Source organism: Thermothielavioides terrestris, chromosome 1 (genome assembly GCF_000226115.1).
Source record: "Thermothielavioides terrestris NRRL 8126 chromosome 1, complete sequence".
NCBI classification, from domain to species: Eukaryota; Fungi; Ascomycota; class Sordariomycetes; order Sordariales; family Chaetomiaceae; genus Thermothielavioides; species Thermothielavioides terrestris.
Genome location: NC_016457.1, coordinates 8,673,681 through 8,690,979, shown reverse-complemented (window position 1 = coordinate 8,690,979; position 17,299 = coordinate 8,673,681). Strand labels below are relative to the sequence as shown.

Sequence of the window (17,299 nt, the reverse complement as noted above, 5' to 3'; positions counted from 1 at the left end):
CTCCCATCCTTCCCGCAGGCCGCGAAAACGAGTTAGCTTGTGAATGCTTTATTGCGAGTCTGTGAGATATCCGCCAACCGGGCTCGCGGTCGCTTACTGCTCAGGCTAAATTGTTACCCCCCGGTCTACTTGTAAAATATCGACGGGTCCCGGCTCAGTGTTCCATCCAGCCGAATGCATACACACATCAATGCTTGGCTCAACCGCCTGGGGGCCTTGGCCATCCATCCTCGCTGACGGATAGTTAAGCTCCCTCATCCTCTCCAAAGGATCCCCGCAGTTTGCTCTTCATTCTCACCGTGTCGATCTTCAACACCCCACCCCCTCCTCCTTCCCTCGAGGCCATCCGCAGCGCCGTTACAAAGGGCCACCGGTCCCGGCTTCTGCTACCTTTTTTCTTTTCTGCCAACACCACTCCTCTGAGGGCAACACACTTTGGTGGGCGCGCCGTCACAACAACATGCCCGGAAAGGAGATTTCGGCCATTGCCGCCCAGGAGGCGCCTCAGTTCGAGCATGTCGTCTGGTACAAGGATCCCGGCCTGCGCCGCCTGTACCTGGTGTCGTGCTTCGGTCTGATGGTGGCGTCTGCCACGACCGGTTACGACGGCTCCTGGTTGAACACGGTGCAGCAGTTCGACTACTGGGAGAACTACTTCGACCATGTCGGGACGGCCGACAACCAGAAGAACATGCTGGGTCTGCTGACGAACATGTTCACCATCGGCAACATTGTCTCCATGTTTATCGTGTACGCGACGACCTCGGAATGAAAACCAGGGAAGTGTGTCGTGACTGGACGTTCGCTGACGAGGATGGCCTTTTGCGCAGCCCGTACGCTACGGACCGATGGGGCCGTAAGCCTTCGATTATCGCTGGATGCCTTTTTATGATTGTCGGCGGCTTTATCAACACGTTCTCGAAGAACATGGGCAGTGAGTTCAGCCCCCGTGCTTCTGCAGCCTCCGCCCCGAATCGTGGTCGTTCGCTCACCATGGGCCTGCAGTGCTCCTGGCTGGTCGTTGCATTCTCGGCTTCGGAAACTCGCTCTCGCAGCTGGCCTCTCCCATGCTCCTGACCGAGATCATCCACCCCCAGCACCGTGCCCCGGTTACCGCTGTGTACAACTGCTTGTGGAACTTGGGCAGTCTGCGTAAGTAAACCAACCTCATCCCGTGATTGGTTCTCCCTCGAGCGGCTGAGCTGACCACTGGTCTACTCTCCCCAAACAGTCTGCACTTTCATCGGTTGGGGCACGTCCTACGTCCCGAGCAACTGGTCGTGGCGGTCGATCACCCTCATCCAGATTGCGCCGTCGGCGTGCCAGCTTGCCTTCATCTGGTGTAAGTTTTGTTTCTCCCCACCATCGAGGTGGACCGGCGGAAGCCCCAGTCTCTGACTTGTCATCTCCGCAAAACACACAGTTGTCCCTGAGTCCCCCAGATGGCTCATCTCCAAGGACCGCAACGAGGAGGCCCTGCAGGTCCTGGCCAAGTACCACGCCAACGGAAACACGCAGAACTCGACCGTGCAGTTCGAATACCGCGAGATCCGCGAGACCCTGGAGCTCGAGAAGGAGGCCCGTGAAAAGTCCAGCTACCTCGACTTCATTAAGACCAAGGGCAACCGGTGGAGGCTTGCCATCATCGTGTCGGTCGGCCTGATCTCCCAGTACAGCGGTAACGCCGTCATCTCCAACTACATGAACCTCATCTACGAGGGCGCCGGTATCACCGACCAGAACCAGAAGCTGGGCGTAAGTTTTAGCGAGCGACCGTTGGCTATGCATGCCCCTTCTGCGTCGCGCACTTGCTGATGTTGTCGTCCTCCGCTGCAGATTTCGGCCGGCAAGACTGTGCTCGACTTGAGCTGCGCCCTCATCGCTGCTTTCATGGTCGACAAGGTCGGTCGCCGCCCGCTGTTCTTGACCGCCATCTCGGGCATGGTTATCGCCTTCACGCTCTGGACCATCATGGCGGCCATGTACGACAAGACCAACCACGAGAACGGATTCGGTATCGCGCAGATCGTCTTCGTCTGGGTCTTCGGTATCTTCTACGACATCGGTTTCTCCGGCCTCCTGGTCGCCTACACGCTCGAGGTTCTGCCCTTCCACCTCCGCGCCAAGGGCGTCTTCATCATGAACATCACCGTGCAGGCCACCCTGGCTCTCGGCGGCCAGACCAACCAGCTCGCCTGGGACAACCTGCCCGCGCACTGGAACTTCTGCCTCTTCTACACTGTAAGGCTCCCTCCCTCCTCGTTTTCCCTTCCGTTGCGGTCGCCTGCTTTGGCATCGTTGTTGTGCAGCATACTGATCATTCGTGTGTCTTTACCCTGCAGCTCTGGGACCTTGTGGAGTGGGTCTGGATCTACTTCGTCTTCGTTGAGACCAAGGGCCCTACCCTCGAGGAGATCGCCAAGATCTTCGACGGCGAGGACGCCGTTGCTCACGTGGACCTGAACCAGGTCGAGAAGGAGATGGAGATCGCCAACGTCGAGCAGGACGAGAAGATCAAGTCGTAAGGGAGCGTCGTAATGTTCTATCCTTCGTTCTAGCCGCCAGCCGATGCTCTGCGGGAACGTACTGCAAAACAGCCAGAGCAGGCCGTAACGACCTGGCCATGTTGTTTTAATCACTTTGATGAGATGTGGAAGTTCTGCGGAAAATGGCTCATACTTGCATAGGTAGCTTCAATGCATACATGCTGCCGTTGATACCCGTCACTTTGGACCGAAGGCGTATATTGTTGCCATGCATTCCTGCCGTCCTGTTACTTTCTTTTCCCATTTTCATGATAAATTCATTTTCGTCTTTCCGTAACTGGTTGTTGAGGGGACAGAAACCCGAACCCCCGAGATACTTACCTACCACTGGTGTAAACGACGACAACCAGAACACCTCTACAGTCAATCTGCCTCAGTGCCTCACTTGAGTGCTTACTGTAACAAGCATCCCTCGTTACTGTAACAAGCTTCCCTCGTTACTGGAACAAGCCCCCCTCGATCGTCTTTGGCGTTAGATCGTCAATGAAGATACAGACGACCCGGCCCGGTGAGCGTTCTGAAGTCGCGTTTCCGCGCCCCAGCTGGTGGAAAATACGCCGATGGGTCCGTACTTCCCACCAGCAGGCTCTTCTTCCCGGGACGATGCGTCACATCAGCGGCGCTGGCTGGCCCCGCCGTCGTCGTCTCACGCGGAAACACCACCGTCCGGGGCGAGATCTCATCGTCGTCCGGGATGGGGTAGCGGGGGCGGTCGGTCCAGATGTTTCCCGGACGCAGGTTCTTCTGCCAAAAGAAAGGGTCAAAATCATCGTCCATCCAAAAGACATCCGAGCAGGACATGGCCGTCCTGACGTCCGGCACATCGTAATCGAGAGGAACGGAAATGGGCGGCAGGGAAGTGGCGTGAGGGCGATGCCAACGCTGGGCGCTTCTTACCTCTTGGGCAAACGACCCGTGCCGCGCCGGTGGCGGTGGCGGCGGCGGCGGCGGTTGCGGTATCGGTGCGTGAGCCCTGTTGAACTGAGCTGCCCTCGCGGAGCTCTCGAGTTGTCCCTGCTCCAGTGGCTGGCACAGCCCGTAGTGGTCCTGCTCTTGCATCCACCACCATGCCGGGGCCTGGGACCGTTGGAGGTCGAGCTTCGAGGGGTTGTGCATCGTCGGGGCCGAAGCCCAGTCGGCCCACTGGTGCGTGTAGCGGGCTGTGGTGCCCACTGCGGGATCGCTGTACTTTGGCTGGCGTCTGCTCTGTTGCGCAAGGGCGGGTCCGTCTTCGACGACACGCTGCGGCGGCGGAGCAGCTGGTGACGGAGGCTCTAGATTCTTCTCGTCATCGGTCAGGTGGCTCCACAGCTCGATCGCGCAGCCCAACCGATCATTCAAGTCGTCGAGGATGCCGCGGGCGGTTCCCAGCTGTTCTGTTTCCTCCTGCATCGTGACGTCCGAGAGCCGTTCGACGTCCAGGACAGCATTAGCTTCGCGTAAGAACTCAACAGCCTGTTCCTGCTTGCCTACCTCGCGCTGCTGCTGGGTAAACGCCTGGTAGAGCTCTGTAATGAGCCTGCGCACAGCCCTTGCTGCCATGACGGGAGCGAGCCAAAAGGAGGTTAATCAGGTCTGAGCCGGTTCTTACCCACTCGTCATGGACCAGAGCAGGGATTGAGGCAGAGTATTGCAGCGGTTCCAGCCAATGTTCCTGTTCAAAAGGCTCTTTTGGCTTTTGGAAGCAGACACAAAGACGGATCGAGCGAGCCCTCTGTAGAGATCCTAGGAGCGTGTGAACAACTTGTAACACTCGCTAGGAGACCCGTGCTTAAATAGTTGCCGTGGCTCTGGCTCGCTCTTTCGTGCCTTTCGCCCTGCATTTATGAACAAAGAAGATAGGAGGTGAGCGAATGCTACAATGTGTGGGGTAGAAGCAAGGACAATGTCTTTGTGATCTGACCCTAGGCAGCAACAACAGCGGGCTCTCCCTAACGAGTGCCGGAAGACCATACGATGTTAATTTGCATGGAGAAGATCGTAGGACATGCGGTTTACATGGTTCCCTGCCCTCACCAGGACTGCCATCCGAACACTTGCACATACTAAAAGTTTACTCTGAGAGACCTGCCTTGAAAAGTCAAACAAACTCCAATCTGCGGCGTTGGCTTGTCGGCCAGCAAGGCAAGTTGCCTTACCAAAAAGGGAGATAAAAAAATGAGGAAAAAAGAAATCAAAAAAAAAAAAAAAAAAAAAAAAAAAGGAACAAGAGAATAAAATAATCAACAAACAGAAAAACGACTGCGCAGCCTGATTGCTCTTCAACAACACTCCATCCAGCCTGGCTAGGTTATTTGCAATCCCATGATTCTCCCACCCAGGTTGTTGGCAGGCAGTCCCAGGACTGACTGTGATGAGACTGTGGCATGGTCACCTGCCGCCGCCTGATTGGGTTGGCAGAAGCGTTGAGTCTCCTTTGGCCCAGAACGCGTGAAAGAAAAAGCACGCAGTCAGCGGCGCCTGTCTCGGCACAAAGGCCGTTGATTGGCAGGGAAACACCATAGCAGAGCCAAGGCGTCAAGCCGGCCCGGGAAACGACTGGCTGGCAACCTGTTGGCATGTGAAGAGCAGCTGTGCCACAGCCAAGTAAGTGCATTGTCACAGCCGAGCATTTTCGTGTTTTGTGTGATAGAGAATGGTGCTGGCGCGATCACATGCCGCAGTCCCATCACTGTCACCGGTGACACTGTCGTAGTACACGTACACCATGGATAGGTGTATAACAGAGCAGTAGAGTAGACGTTCGCATACTTAACTCTCGCGTCCCCAGACCGCCTCTGTTCTTCATTGGATTCTCCAGCTTCTGGATTGCCTACCCATCCACCGTCCACGAGCGAGCTGCACATCCCTGACACCGGATCTTCCCGCTTCTCGCTTGCGTCTCTGGACCCGCTTGCCATTCTGGGAACTGATTTGATTTCAATGACACACTGTCTATACTAGGTAAGGGCACGATTTGAGCTCTGCAAGTGGCGTTTGAGTCTTAGTGTACACTCACTTCCCAACGCTTCGATGTCCTTTACCTGTTCCCTGTCTCGAGTTTGTATTTTTCTTTTTTCTCGCTTTACCACTCCCCATTCTCTCTCTCTCTACCCCTCCCTAACCCCCTTCCCCAATCAACTAGAGCCGCCAAATCAGGTGGGGTCGGGCCGGCGCCGGGCGATCTTTACTTAAGCCAGGTCCCACGTGGGGTCAAAGGTGGCGCACACGTTCGAAACTGAATGCGTGCCCTGTCGCAAACACACCGCTCGACTCTCCACTCTCCACTGTTCGCTCCCCTGGGATGGGGATGGGGAAGAAGCCGGCTTGTACACTAGCTGACCGCCTGTTAGTCCTCTCAACAGATCTGAGCGCCTCGCAGCTGGGGACATTACCAGGCGGAAGCCTTTGAAAAGAGTGGTTTTCTTGTTCGAACGCTGCTGGAGTTCTCGCCAAGACCCTCCCTTCCGATCCAGTCAGTCCTCGTGTCATCCCCGGCAAGCAGCCGTCTCAACCCATGGTTAAAGCGTTTCCCCGTGCGGCTACACAGTTTCGGACCGCGCTGCATTCTCGTGCCCCAAGCCCCAGGCCCCAAACCCCAGGTCACCTGCATGTCCTAAAGAGTCGGGACCTGCAGTTTGGAGCACGGCTGGCCCCTCCGACCAGTCTTAACCCGGTGCTATGCGCCAATCGCAGACTGGCTTGAGGTGCCTAGACTCCCCATTGGGGGCTTCTATTTGCTGGCCTGCAGCCTGCCACCCCTCCAAGCGTCTTTGAAAATCGCATGCACTATCCACACTCCAATCCACTCGGGAGCCGGTTGTTTACACCCGATCGATCGGCTCGCTGACCGCAACTTCGATCCTGGGCCGGCCGAACCCAGGGTTTTCTCGCTGTGGCAACGGCAAATCTGGGTCTTCTGCGTCCGATTCCGCTCTGCCGTTGGAACCACTAAACCCCCCCACCCCTCCAACAGTTTGAAAAGAATTCAAGAATCGCGCTTCTCCCGCGTTTCGAGATTGTTCTCGTTCCCTTCCTGACTGGATCCCGCTAGAGTCTCTCTCCCCGAGCCGCTTCCGCTGTGATGCATCAGTGTTCAACTCGCCTCACAGAGAACCATGGCATCTCCCTCCCACCTAAATCCTCCCGCACCCATCGACCGTCCAAACTCGAGGGTGAGTTTGGCCCGGAGCGATACGACGTACCATAGTTTCCAAGACCTCGAGTTGTTCGAACCCGAGCCTTCTCCATGCCAGCCCGATCACCAGCCGTCGACTATTCATCCTCCACAGCCAGTGACTCCTTCGGAAACGAAGGAGCAGAGGCCTCCGACCAGGGAAATGCGTCGCCAAGACTCGGGGTACGAGTCGATAGCCCCACGAGACTCGATGTGCTCCGGTCGCCAGACCTCCTCCTCGGCATCTGTTTCCTCGCCCACATCCTCACGACCTAAGAAGCGGCCACACCGCCACCGCCGCCCAAGGCCTGGCCGGAACGGCCGTCACTCTCTCTCCCCGCCCAGGATCACCACCACCACCTTCGGCTCCGGGCATCACCAGCAGCCGACGCCCGTGACGTACTTTCACTTCCCGCTCTTCACCTCGTCCGATCCGGCGCTGTACGAGGCAGACCTGCCCCAGCCGCTGGCCCTGCCCAGTCCCTCAGAATGCCCCCCCGCGGCCGCGCGCAGCAACACCACCAACACCTACTACTCCTTCTACCCCTACCCCACGCGCTCCGAGACGTCGTCGCCGTCGCCATTGCCATCACCAACCACTGTCTTGGGCGCAGGCACGGGCACAAGCCCAAGCACGTACCCGTACCCCCCGCCGCTGCCGCCGCAGACGACGCACTACTGGACGAGCGACCGCACGCGCCGGCTCGAGTACGCGGCCATCGACGCGGCGAGCAAGGGCGTGCGCGGCTGGATCGTGCGCCACGTCGTGCCGGACTGCTTCGTGCCGCGCAGCCGGCGCCGGCTCGGCTTCGACGACGACCGCGGCAGCGTCGTGCGGTACCGTCTTGAGCTGGAGGAATCATCGTCGTCGTCGTCGTCCGAGGGGGGGGTGGACAGCAGCGGCGCCGGGGAGAAGAAGGAGGCCGCTGAGTCCGGGGGGAGGCCGGCGAGGTGGTGGAGGTCTTGGTGGTTCAGCGTGCTGCGCCGCTGAGGAGATCGGGCGGCGGACAGCTGAGCTGATGGAGGATGGAGTTTTCCATGGCGAAAACGGCGAGAGGGCTGCCGGCGGGCGCTTCAGGGTGGAATCTTCCTCTCCCCATCTTGCACGGGCGGCGCAATGGTTCTTCCTTTTCTCGGCATCACGGGCAGCATCACGGCATCTCTGGAAAAACATCATCAGCGTACCTCATTGGGTTCGGCGTTCTATACCCCCTGCATTGCAGCTTTTTGGGTTCTTTGCCGGAACAGACTGGATGGAAGCTTGGCAGGCTATACCTGCATGTTTGGTTGTCTTTGCTAATCTTTCTAATAATTCGGGGATGGTAATAGTCACTATTTAGGGTAAAACCATCATTTCGTTACAGGATTGGGGTGAAACGGATTGAAAACGCCGCTGATACGTGGTCATCCTGTCTGTTCGTTAAATCATTTAATGTCTATCAACAAGTCATGGAACAAATCTCCCTGCGTGCATACTCATGATCAGCATTGAGAGTGGCAAACAACCAGCAAGAGTGGTGGCTCTTCATCCGAAAGAGTGGCTATGAGGTATGCGGCACAACGCTCGTCGACTTCGGCACTCGGCAAAGACACTGTCTGCAGCTACCTACCATCGCAGTCTTCACGTCCCCACCCGCCCTAACCGTTACTTCTGCTTCTCCAACAACTCCCTGGCCCTGGCCTCCCACTTGACGAACTCCAGCCCGTCGACGTACTGCAAGATGTCCGAGACCTTCTCCCCGTCCTCGGCGAAGCTGACGAACCAGGCCATGTCCAGCACGATCTCCTCGCCGTCGATGTACCTGTTGACGTAGACGGTCCGCGCGGCCCCGGTCTTGCTGCCCGTGTCGACGCTGAGGTGGGTCACGTCGACGCTGACCGATCTGGCCACGGGCAGCGACTGGCTGTAGATGTGCTCGTATTCCTTGACGGATAAGGCTGGCCCCGGCGGCGCGCCCAGCGCCACCATGACGCTGTCGGGCGCGAGCTTGCGCTTGCACTCGGCCGTCAGCGTCGTCGAGACCAGCGTGGCGTCTTGGTGCGTGCTCGCGTCGACGTAGCCGTCGAGGAACTTGCGGAGCGTCTTCTCCATCGTCGCTCTCAAGGTCTCTTCGGCTGATGACGCCATTGTGGAATGATTTCTCAAATGCTGTTGACTTGAGGATCCGGTGCCTTGGAGCTGGAAGTGCGGAAAGCAAACAAAGACAAGTGAGAGAAGATCTGACGAAGTACGTGCAAGAGAGATATCCTCCGTAGGCCGTCGAACTTATAATGCTCGCTGCCGGCATGCCTCGCTTGCCGCTGATGCATACATACCCAAGCTTGTGTCCGCTTAGGTGGGCAACGCCCCCAGCGGCCCCCAACGGCCCCCAGCGGCCCCAAACGGCCCCCAATGGCCCTCTGATATTCATCCAATCAACCAGCCTACCTCGGAGCGACTCTCAACGAGGCTACCACAAAATGCGAGCTGTCTGTCCTCCATATCCAACTACGCTTTCCCCCCTGGCTCACGCCAACTCGTTCAATTCGACTGGCGGAGTCGAAGACGCTGCCGCTCTCCGTCCCCGCCGCCATCTGCCCAACCAGTCCCTGTGTTCCGTCTGATCCCTGGCCGTCTGATCGCTCGCAGGTTTCGTCTGGCCTTTCGCAGGCAAAGCCCGCTTGGCAGACTTCCCGGCGGCGGCAAACGCGCCGCCGCCGGCCTTGAAGAAGGACAGGGCTTCGTCGTCCAGGCTGAGCGCGAGCACCCAGGTGGCGAGAGAAAAGACGACGGTCAGGACGCCAAAGTGCCAGTTCTCCGCGCCGTCCATGAAGGTGCCGTGTTGGATGGAGAAAAGACCCTGGAATGACAGCAGGATTATTTAGTGCTTTCTTTAATGCTTGTGACCAAAGATAAAGGGAAGGGAGACTGATACTGACCACGATGAAGCCAAGCGGCAGATATGCGATGGTGATGTAGGTCAGGGCGCGGATGTTGTTGCCTTGCTGGATGGTCGTCTTGTTGTCAACGACGTTCGTGATCGTTGAAATCTAGGATCGACGGCGGTCAGAGGTCGGGTGGTCTAAAGAAAGGGAGGGCCCAGATAGAGAGCGCATACGCCATCTCGAAGACCAGTGACCTGCTTGATCTTCAACTGGATCTTGTCATGCACTTCCGTCAGCATGCCACATCGTTTCTTGAAGTCGTCCAACACGATGCTCGATTCTTGGATAAGTTCTTGATCTTGATGCATCGCCTCCTAACGGTTCGTTAGCCAGTTGGAAACCTGCCCAGTAAAGTCATCAAAGGCAAGCAAGGCTATGCGGTGAAACTTGCCTGCGTGATGAAATGCTCCATTGCCTCCTGTGCGCGCTGGATCTGCGACAAGGACGAAGAAAGCTTGTCGTTGAAAACCCTGAGCGCCTCCCATCCCCAGAGCATCTTCTTCAATTTGTTGATGGACTCGGCGGTGCCCCACCAGTCTTCCAAGCCCTCCAGAAGAGTGCGATCCTAAGGCCAAGTCAGCAGGATATCTTAGTCCTCATCCATCCAGATTCGTTTCCATAAGTGGGCGAGAACGGTCACCAGGAATGTCCCGTACCTCGATTTCCATGATCCTGTCCAATGTCACAAGCAACGTGGTGTACTCGCCGGATAGCATCTCGCACAAATGCCCCAGCAATAACAGAAAGGCAAGACACCGGCCACTTGCTTGCTGATGGATGAACTTTTCCAGGATCCGGGGCAGTACTTCGCCGGCAACTGGCGCTAGGGCAGCCGGGGTAGTGATGGGCGACCAGTAGGAGCATATCCACAGTTGCCCGGACAGGTCGCCGGTGATCACGAGCGAAGACGACTGCTCTTCCACTATGTCCTGGACCTGCTCGCTGCTCGGCAGACCCAGCTCGGCGATATTCTCGGGCGGGAACAAGCCTTGCTGTCTGTGCTGTTCCCGAAACTCGTCGGCTTCGTGTTCTTCTCGAAGGTGGAAGGTCCAGTGAGAAATGGTGATGCTTGTGGTCCACTTGAACGTCTCCCTCGTCTCGCTAAAGCGCGAAGCGGCTCCGAAGTGGTTGGCGAGCGTGAATGCGGCGTCGGGGTGCCAGAGGCGGAAAAACGCGCGAACGAGCGAAGGGGAAAGCTTTTGGAGGATGCTGTTCGCGGCCGGTTAGCTCGGCGTTGGTGCGGATAGGCTTGAGCTTTGTGAGAGGTGGTCACTGTCGACTCACAAGATCCGGTGCTTTACACCCGTATCCAGGAGCTGATTACCGTACATAATCCGTCAGCATTGGTAACGCGAAGCGAAGTATCCGAGGTGCACGAGTTGTTCATTCTTACGCTATCGTTGAGTGCCTGACGCATCTTCTCAGACGTCGACGGTCCGCCTTCCCCGTCTATCATGTTTTCGGGTGATTCGGAGATGGACGTGGACTGTAGTCTCGGTCTTGACGGTGGTCTTGGGGTTTCCCAGCTATAACTCAGAGGCGTGCAACTTCTCCATTTAGCGCATAACCTAAAACCTGTTCGGGTCTGCGAGACGTCCACGAAGTTGACAAGGCGTAGCTCTTCGGGCGTAATACGGTCAAGAACCTCCTCGGCAGTGGATGGCGGAGGGCTGCTGAGCCTGTGTCCTGCTCGGTAGTAGTTTTGTATGAAACCTTCACTCCAGCGGTGGCTGAGGCGTTGTTTAACCCACCAATTCTGCGTTATGTTGAGTAACAAGGCTAGTTAGTGACAGAAAACTTGCACTGGATGGACGGAACAGGGGGACGCAATTACCGGATGGTAGATGGATGGCGGTCGTTGCGATACCCACTCAAAAGCCTTGCTTGCCATCCCATCGCCAGCTGCACCTGCACCTGCCTGTATGAGTTCATCCATTGACTGCTTGAGCTGGCGGGTTAGGGCACTAATCAGTGCCACTTGCCCAGCGTCAAGCGTCTTCCTTGTGGCGGGATCCACGTCCACTCCATCCAGATTGTTGCTGCCTGTTCTCAGATCTCCAATGGATTTGCTCATCCCATCTGCTGCCGAGTCCTCATCCACTGGAGGGGCAGAAATGGGGGCGGTGCTCTTGGCAGCCTGTAACTTGCCGTCGACCTTCAGGTCAAGTAAGGTCGAGGAAACCATGGCGACTGGCTGAATATCCCACCACGTCCCGATCATGCCGGCATCGGCTCGGTCCCAGGACGCCATGAAGGAGTAGTCGGAGAGGAGAAACTCGAATAGCCTATCTCGTGCCGCAATGACGTTTGACTCGTCGGCAACACGCAAGGAGGCTTCATGGTGGATGCATTGCAGCTCCCATGGGCCGTTGCTCAGCGACCGTGCGGCCATCCAGGGCTTGGGGCCCAAGTGGAACTTCGCTGTTCTTCTGCGGTTCCGTATACGACGCCTGGTCTGCCTGGCCCGAGATACTGCCAGGCTGTGGGATTTTGTATTGTCCCTCAGCCGATCCAGGGCCATCTCTTCTGCGAGCAATATCACGCGGTCCAGTTCGTCGTGCTCAGCGGACCAGCCATCGGACTGGCTCGTCTTGAGCCGTGAAACCGCCTTTTCGAACCTTTCCTGGGTCTCTCGTACTTCGCTGACGTCGAGGTCGATGCGATGCTTGGGATGGTCGGCGTTTTCTTCGCAGCCGAGCTCGTGATACAGCAGCAATATGCAGCTGAAATGCAGCCACTGAAGCACGTTGGCTTTTGGCGATGGCTGCTTGACGCGGTCCGCCCGTTGCATTCCCTCCGTGTATGCTTGCGGGAGCAACGGTATCAAGACCTCCTTTGCCAGCCGGTCCGTGATTGCCTCAGGGCACAGCCTGTAGACGTACCAAGCGGCCATGGTAGCGTAGCACCCACGGTTGTAGGATCCGTCCCAGGTGAGCTGGACCCGTCCTCTGGCGCAGCTCGCAAACACTGGGTTGCCGGCAGCACCCTCGACTGGCTTGCTGTAGACGGCGAGGAGCAGGCGCCCCGGCTTCAGGTCGGTGCGGAATAGCCATGTCAAAGCCCGGCCGAGCGCGGATCTGATATTTTTGAGATACTCCTCTTTGATCTGGTTCAGGTCGCGGTAATGTACCTCGTCAACAAAATCGCGCTCCAGCCGCCGGCTCTTGATGAAGTAATGCGTCTTGGCGAGGAGACGGATTTGATAGAACGCACTTTCCACATCAACGTACTGGAAGGTCATGATGTTGCCAATCAAGGCTAACTCCGGTAGTTCGTGGCCCTCCTGGTTGCTAGGTTGACGGGGCTTTTGCAAAGGGATCGACGTGACGCCGAGGATCTGCTCAACACATCGACCCACGACGCACAGCTCCACCGCTTCGCCGGCTTCGTAGTTGGCAGAACAAAGCGCAGTCCAGAGCCGGTCCGTCATGTTGACCGACTGGCGGTCGACGCCTAAATAATCTTGCAAGCGGTCGGGCAGCGGGGCACTGCCCGGCACGGTGAGCAGCGCTTGAGGATCCTCTGCAGCAGCCCGCAGGGCGTACGATGAGACAAGACAGACGCCCTCGTGGTCCCCAAAGGGGATCTTGACCCGGTACTCGGAAGACAGGTCAATCCATCTCCGCCGGCTAGATATACCACTCGCGTTGCCATCCATGTGTCTTGCAGCGAGCGGTTGAGGTGCGCCGTGAACTTGAACGCCGAGCACCAGTGTCGTCTTGTATCTGCCGCTTGTGCAACAGAGAGCTAGGCCAGAGCTAGCCGTCGCAAATCTATCTTCGTCCGCGGGTCCGTCGGCAGCCTGGGCGCAGGGACAGCCGAACCTCACACGTCCGCCGACCCTGAATCGCGCCGTTGCTGAATTGGCCGCGTCGCTATCGTCTTGATCGTTGACCGAAGAGCCGCGGCCCCATTTAAGACGATGGATTTGGAAGACTGTTCCATCGCTCACGAAGGAGACGATCTCGCAGGTACCAGTTCCCAGGATGATGTCGCGCTTCTCGGGATGCCGCCGCACCAACTCGTATTGTGCGTACGGCCAGCGGAAGTTGAGCCACCCTTGCGCCTTGCGCTCACCGAGCTCGACATCCGGGTAGTCAGAACGAGGCTCCGGGCGTAGTAGCTTGGTTCCAAATGTGTCGCTGTCGTCGCCTCTCTGGGCTCGCGACAGGATAGAATCCGCTCTGTCGGGAAAGCCACCCCTGAGAAACACCAGGCCGCATGTCGCATCAGGCCGTGTCAACTGGAGCAGTTCGTGGGTGTCCGTGAGTGAAGCGGTAAAGCCGTCTGCTCCGAAATCGAGAGACTTGGCGGGGCGAGACAGCCCGCAGGTGGTGAATGCTTGCCCCTTTGAGAGGTCGGCGAGCCATTCGAAATCGACTCGTTCATTGTCGCCCATCGCGATGTGGTTGCCCTCTGCAGGCGTGGAAGAGAGAGAGAGAGAGAGAGAGAGAGAAAGAGAGGAACAACAATCCGGTCAAGCAAGGCTCCGCGACCCCTGTCACTGGTCCACATCGTCAGGTCAGCCGCAGCTGTATGCCGCGACATGGCTTCCCGGATCGCCTGATTGGTGCTGTGGGTAAAGGGTATCGTTATTGGTGCTTTGATTTCAAAAAGCGACAAATCCGCCAGAACCCAGTGCCTCAAGAGTTCGACTAGGGAACGGGACTCTGCCTTCAGCGCTCGTGTAGATTCAAAGTAGTAGTAGCATTTTAGAGACACAGACAACCAAAGTGGTGGCTGTGCTCTCTCCGGCAACAAGATTACGGGTTCAGGAGGGCTCATTACCTATCCTCAGATTTATTTCCGTACCTTGACCACGGAGCGAGACAACGGTACAAGGGCTGGTAAGTGCGGAAGTGGACTGTTGCTTGAGTTTGGCTGGCTTTGTAACCGAATAATGTCATGATGGAAGGCCAGGCCCAGCAAGCTGCTCATTGATTAGCGAGCAGGAGCAAAGCCGAGTCAGACAGGTCACAGACCATGATCAGAGGCTGTCAGAATTTTCGAACCTTCGCTCAGGTGGGATCTCGAATGATGCACTCTGGGTGCATTGAGCAAGGCACGGCACATGTCGAGGTGCGTGCGGGTTATTTATCCAAGCTACCGGCCTGGTAGGAGGAGCAGACAATGAGATCTGGCAGAATTAGCAGTACAAATGGTAGCAAATGAGAATAAGGTGCCCTGGGCAAAGTAAGGTACCTTGGATCACTCTCCTAAACGAAGGGTGAAAAGCGACCAGGGGCCTGGGGATCACGGTAGACTGCTGCACATCTTGCAGCTCGGAGAGGCAGTTGTGAAATCCTCCTTCCCGGCACCAGCCTGGAAGCCCTCCCATGGCTTTTGTCAGTTAGTCAGACCCAGTTTTCTTCTCAGGTTGTACCTGCCTAAGTTCTGCTTGGTAGCTTCCATTTCTTCCACTGACGTCGTGTCAGTTCCACCTGCCAAGGTTGCGAGCCACGGATTCCGCAACTCCCATATTAACCTCCATCGTACCTTCCGATCGAGCAGTCGCCAAGGCGCAAATTTTCAAGCCGGCGGTCCTCATTTGGGGCGTCTCGACAATTTCTGCAGGCTTCTCCATTTCTCCTTCCCCTTCTGTTTTGAAAGTGACCGGAGAATTCATCGGGACTCAACCATGTCGGGCTCTCAGTCTTCCGCGAAAGCGCAGTCTGTCGTCGACGACGAGCAGTTGTCGACTGTATCTCTCGCTTCTCCTAAGCCCGAGGAGCTTGGCGCCGTGGGGAACGGCGATCCCAAAGAGGTGAGTGTAACGCAAATCACGCCTCATCCAGCCGCGGAGGACTCGACAGCTCGCTCGGCGCTCCTTGCAGATTTATTAGACGGGCTGACATTGATTCAAACAAGATCCCAATCCTGTGCGACTCGACCACTTGCGAGGTTGGCGACGTTACCTCTGATAATGGAGGCATCTCCGACGGAGAGCGGCAGGAAACGGTTTCGACGACCGCCGAAACCAATGGAGTGGCTACGGAGCCGACCACCCCCGACATCAAGATTGAATCCGATGATGATCTCGACATGAAGGACCTCGTTCAGTCGAGCGCGAAGTTTGCAGATGTCGTGAGTTACCACGCAGAAGCCGATACCTACATCCGGATCCGTGACGCAGAGGGCAACGGCCTTTACTATAAGGTTTGCTCTGCCCTCGTTGCGGCAGCCTCTCCTACTTTGAAAACCATCATCCACGGGCCGGCGGCCTCCGTTTCTCGTAACGGCAAATTAGTCTTCGACGTGGCCGATTTTGGCAACGACTCTTTTGGGCTGGACTTGGTCCTGTCCATAATCCACTACAAATTCAAGGAAATCCCGTCTCGTCCCGACGTCGACCAGCTTTATGGCCTTGCCAAAGTTGTTGAGAAGTGCGATTGTGCACACCTCCTGGCTGGGTACATGGAGAAGTGGTATGTACTTCCTGCTTTCTGATCTCCGTTGCTCGGGTGTTCTGACAACATCGCAGGGTGTCTGGCCTGAATTGGCACATCGTCATGCAGAACGAGCAGAACGACCACGACAAGACCCTGTATCTGACCTGGGTGTTGGGCGAAGCCCGCTGGTTCGCGCGCATGTTATCCAGGGTTGCCCAGAACGCCACGCTTAGTGACGCGGGGGAATTACTTGACACTCGGGGCCTGCCTTGGAAGGATCAGGGACTTCCGGAGTCTGTCATCGGTTAGTGCCCGCACTCTCCGCTGAAGCTCGAATTCAACTAATTTGCCACGCCAATCAGAGTTGATCAGAAAGGCCCGCATCGACTGCCTGACCAAGTGTGTGAAGGCTGTAGATCAGCCACTCCATGATCTCATTGCTGGCGGCGACGCGGCAATGAAGTTCTGCCGCAGCAAGGACGCCAACGATGAGCTGAAGCAGTCATGCCATCATCTGCAGCTTGGCTCGCTGATGAGCTCTTTGGCGGCGGCCAAGCTGGTCCCTTTCCCCACCATCAATGGGTACCGCGGTAGCGCTTCGGCTCTGGCCAAGAAGTTGGGTGCCATGAAGGTCATCCGTTTCAAGTTGCCTGGCACGCCGGCCCACCTTGACAGCCACATTAACTGCGGCATCCATCATCAAGAAGCCTTGTAAGCAATATTTGGACGCTTCCCCGGTTTTGGCGGTTGCCGCGAAGCCTGGAGGCGTCGCATACCGAAAACCTCCCCACCCATTCCTGTGTAAATGGAATGAGGTAGCTGACATTTTTTTTGGTAGGGAGGATGCCCTGAGCCAAGAAGTCGAGCTCCCTGTTTGGGTCATCCAGCAGCTCGCTCTCCGCGCCCAGAAATCCGGCGCTTGGAGTGAGGAGGTCTTCAAGGGGTTCAACGCGGAGGAGGCGATTCAAAACGCCTCGGACCCAGCCCTTGAGAATTTGCTTCTGGACAGCACCCAGTTCAAGCAGGTCAAGGTCATGGACTATGTCTTGGCTGACATGGAACTGGGCGCAGAGCCGGGACGTGCGGAAGGAAGCATCAAGGAGGAGAAGGTGGAGGCCGAGGATACCGGGGCCTGAGCATCTTGCTGGCGGTGGTGGGAACAGGATGTCCCTATCGGAAATTGAGGGCCAATGAACGGCGGTCCAGGTACAGGTTCGGTGTACGGAGACATCTGCCAGATCCATGGATATGCTGTGCTCTCTTACAAATTATCGTGGGTATCT

General features: G+C 57.0%; 7 protein-coding genes across 7 annotated transcripts; 3 read left to right on the top strand and 4 right to left on the bottom strand.

Moving 5' to 3' along the window:
- Positions 1-22: 22 nt before the first annotated feature.
- THITE_2110607 (uncharacterized protein) lies at positions 23-2,754 on the top strand. The gene is made up of 7 exons (XM_003650744.1): positions 23-750; positions 831-934; positions 1,006-1,152; positions 1,232-1,342; positions 1,424-1,755; positions 1,837-2,241; positions 2,343-2,754. The coding sequence occupies exons 1-7, from the start codon at positions 461-463 to the stop codon at positions 2,523-2,525; spliced, it is 1,572 nt and encodes a 523-aa protein (XP_003650792.1). The 5' UTR covers positions 23-460; the 3' UTR covers positions 2,526-2,754.
- Positions 2,755-3,206: 452 nt separating this feature from the next.
- Positions 3,207-3,962, bottom strand: THITE_2018417 (uncharacterized protein; the record flags this gene model as incomplete). Its single annotated transcript, XM_003650743.1, has 2 exons — positions 3,207-3,290; positions 3,444-3,962. Coding segments are annotated over 2 exons (603 nt in total), but the record flags the coding sequence as incomplete, so codon positions are not given.
- A 2,544-nt stretch (positions 3,963-6,506) lies between these two features.
- On the top strand, positions 6,507-8,196 carry THITE_2110605 (uncharacterized protein). The gene has a single exon (XM_003650742.1). It carries the CDS (start codon positions 6,644-6,646, stop codon positions 7,691-7,693), a length of 1,050 nt encoding a protein of 349 aa, XP_003650790.1. The 5' UTR covers positions 6,507-6,643; the 3' UTR covers positions 7,694-8,196.
- Positions 8,197-8,347: 151 nt separating this feature from the next.
- On the bottom strand, positions 8,348-8,830 carry THITE_158372 (uncharacterized protein; the record flags this gene model as incomplete). The annotated part of the gene is made up of 1 exon (XM_003650741.1): positions 8,348-8,830. One exon carries the CDS (start codon positions 8,828-8,830, stop codon positions 8,348-8,350), a length of 483 nt encoding a protein of 160 aa, XP_003650789.1.
- Positions 8,831-9,209: 379 nt separating this feature from the next.
- THITE_49160 (uncharacterized protein) lies at positions 9,210-10,790 on the bottom strand (the record flags this gene model as incomplete). Its single annotated transcript, XM_003650740.1, has 5 exons — positions 9,210-9,542; positions 9,622-9,732; positions 9,801-9,925; positions 10,015-10,192; positions 10,284-10,790. Coding segments are annotated over 5 exons (1,254 nt in total), but the record flags the coding sequence as incomplete, so codon positions are not given.
- A 620-nt stretch (positions 10,791-11,410) lies between these two features.
- THITE_48161 (uncharacterized protein) lies at positions 11,411-14,026 on the bottom strand (the record flags this gene model as incomplete). Its single annotated transcript, XM_003650739.1, has 1 exon — positions 11,411-14,026. One exon carries the CDS (start codon positions 14,024-14,026, stop codon positions 11,411-11,413), a length of 2,616 nt encoding a protein of 871 aa, XP_003650787.1.
- Positions 14,027-15,265: 1,239 nt separating this feature from the next.
- On the top strand, positions 15,266-17,152 carry THITE_2126799 (uncharacterized protein; the record flags this gene model as incomplete). The annotated part of the gene is made up of 5 exons (XM_003650738.1): positions 15,266-15,391; positions 15,496-16,052; positions 16,109-16,320; positions 16,379-16,727; positions 16,855-17,152. The coding sequence occupies 5 exons, from the start codon at positions 15,266-15,268 to the stop codon at positions 17,150-17,152; spliced, it is 1,542 nt and encodes a 513-aa protein (XP_003650786.1).
- Positions 17,153-17,299: the final 147 nt, after the last annotated feature.

Bases quoted from the DNA above. Each gene is read 5' to 3' on its own strand.
- THITE_2110605 (XM_003650742.1), top strand. From the start codon at position 6,644: ATGGCATCTCCCTCCCACCTAAATCCTCCCGCACCCATCGACCGTCCA.
- THITE_2110607 (XM_003650744.1), top strand. From the start codon at position 461: ATGCCCGGAAAGGAGATTTCGGCCATTGCCGCCCAGGAGGCGCCTCAG. The intron at 1,343-1,423 runs GTAAGTTTTGTT...CAAAACACACAG, and splicing joins CCAGCTTGCCTTCATCTGGT to TTGTCCCTGAGTCCCCCAGA. The intron at 2,242-2,342 runs GTAAGGCTCCCT...TTTACCCTGCAG, and splicing joins ACTTCTGCCTCTTCTACACT to CTCTGGGACCTTGTGGAGTG.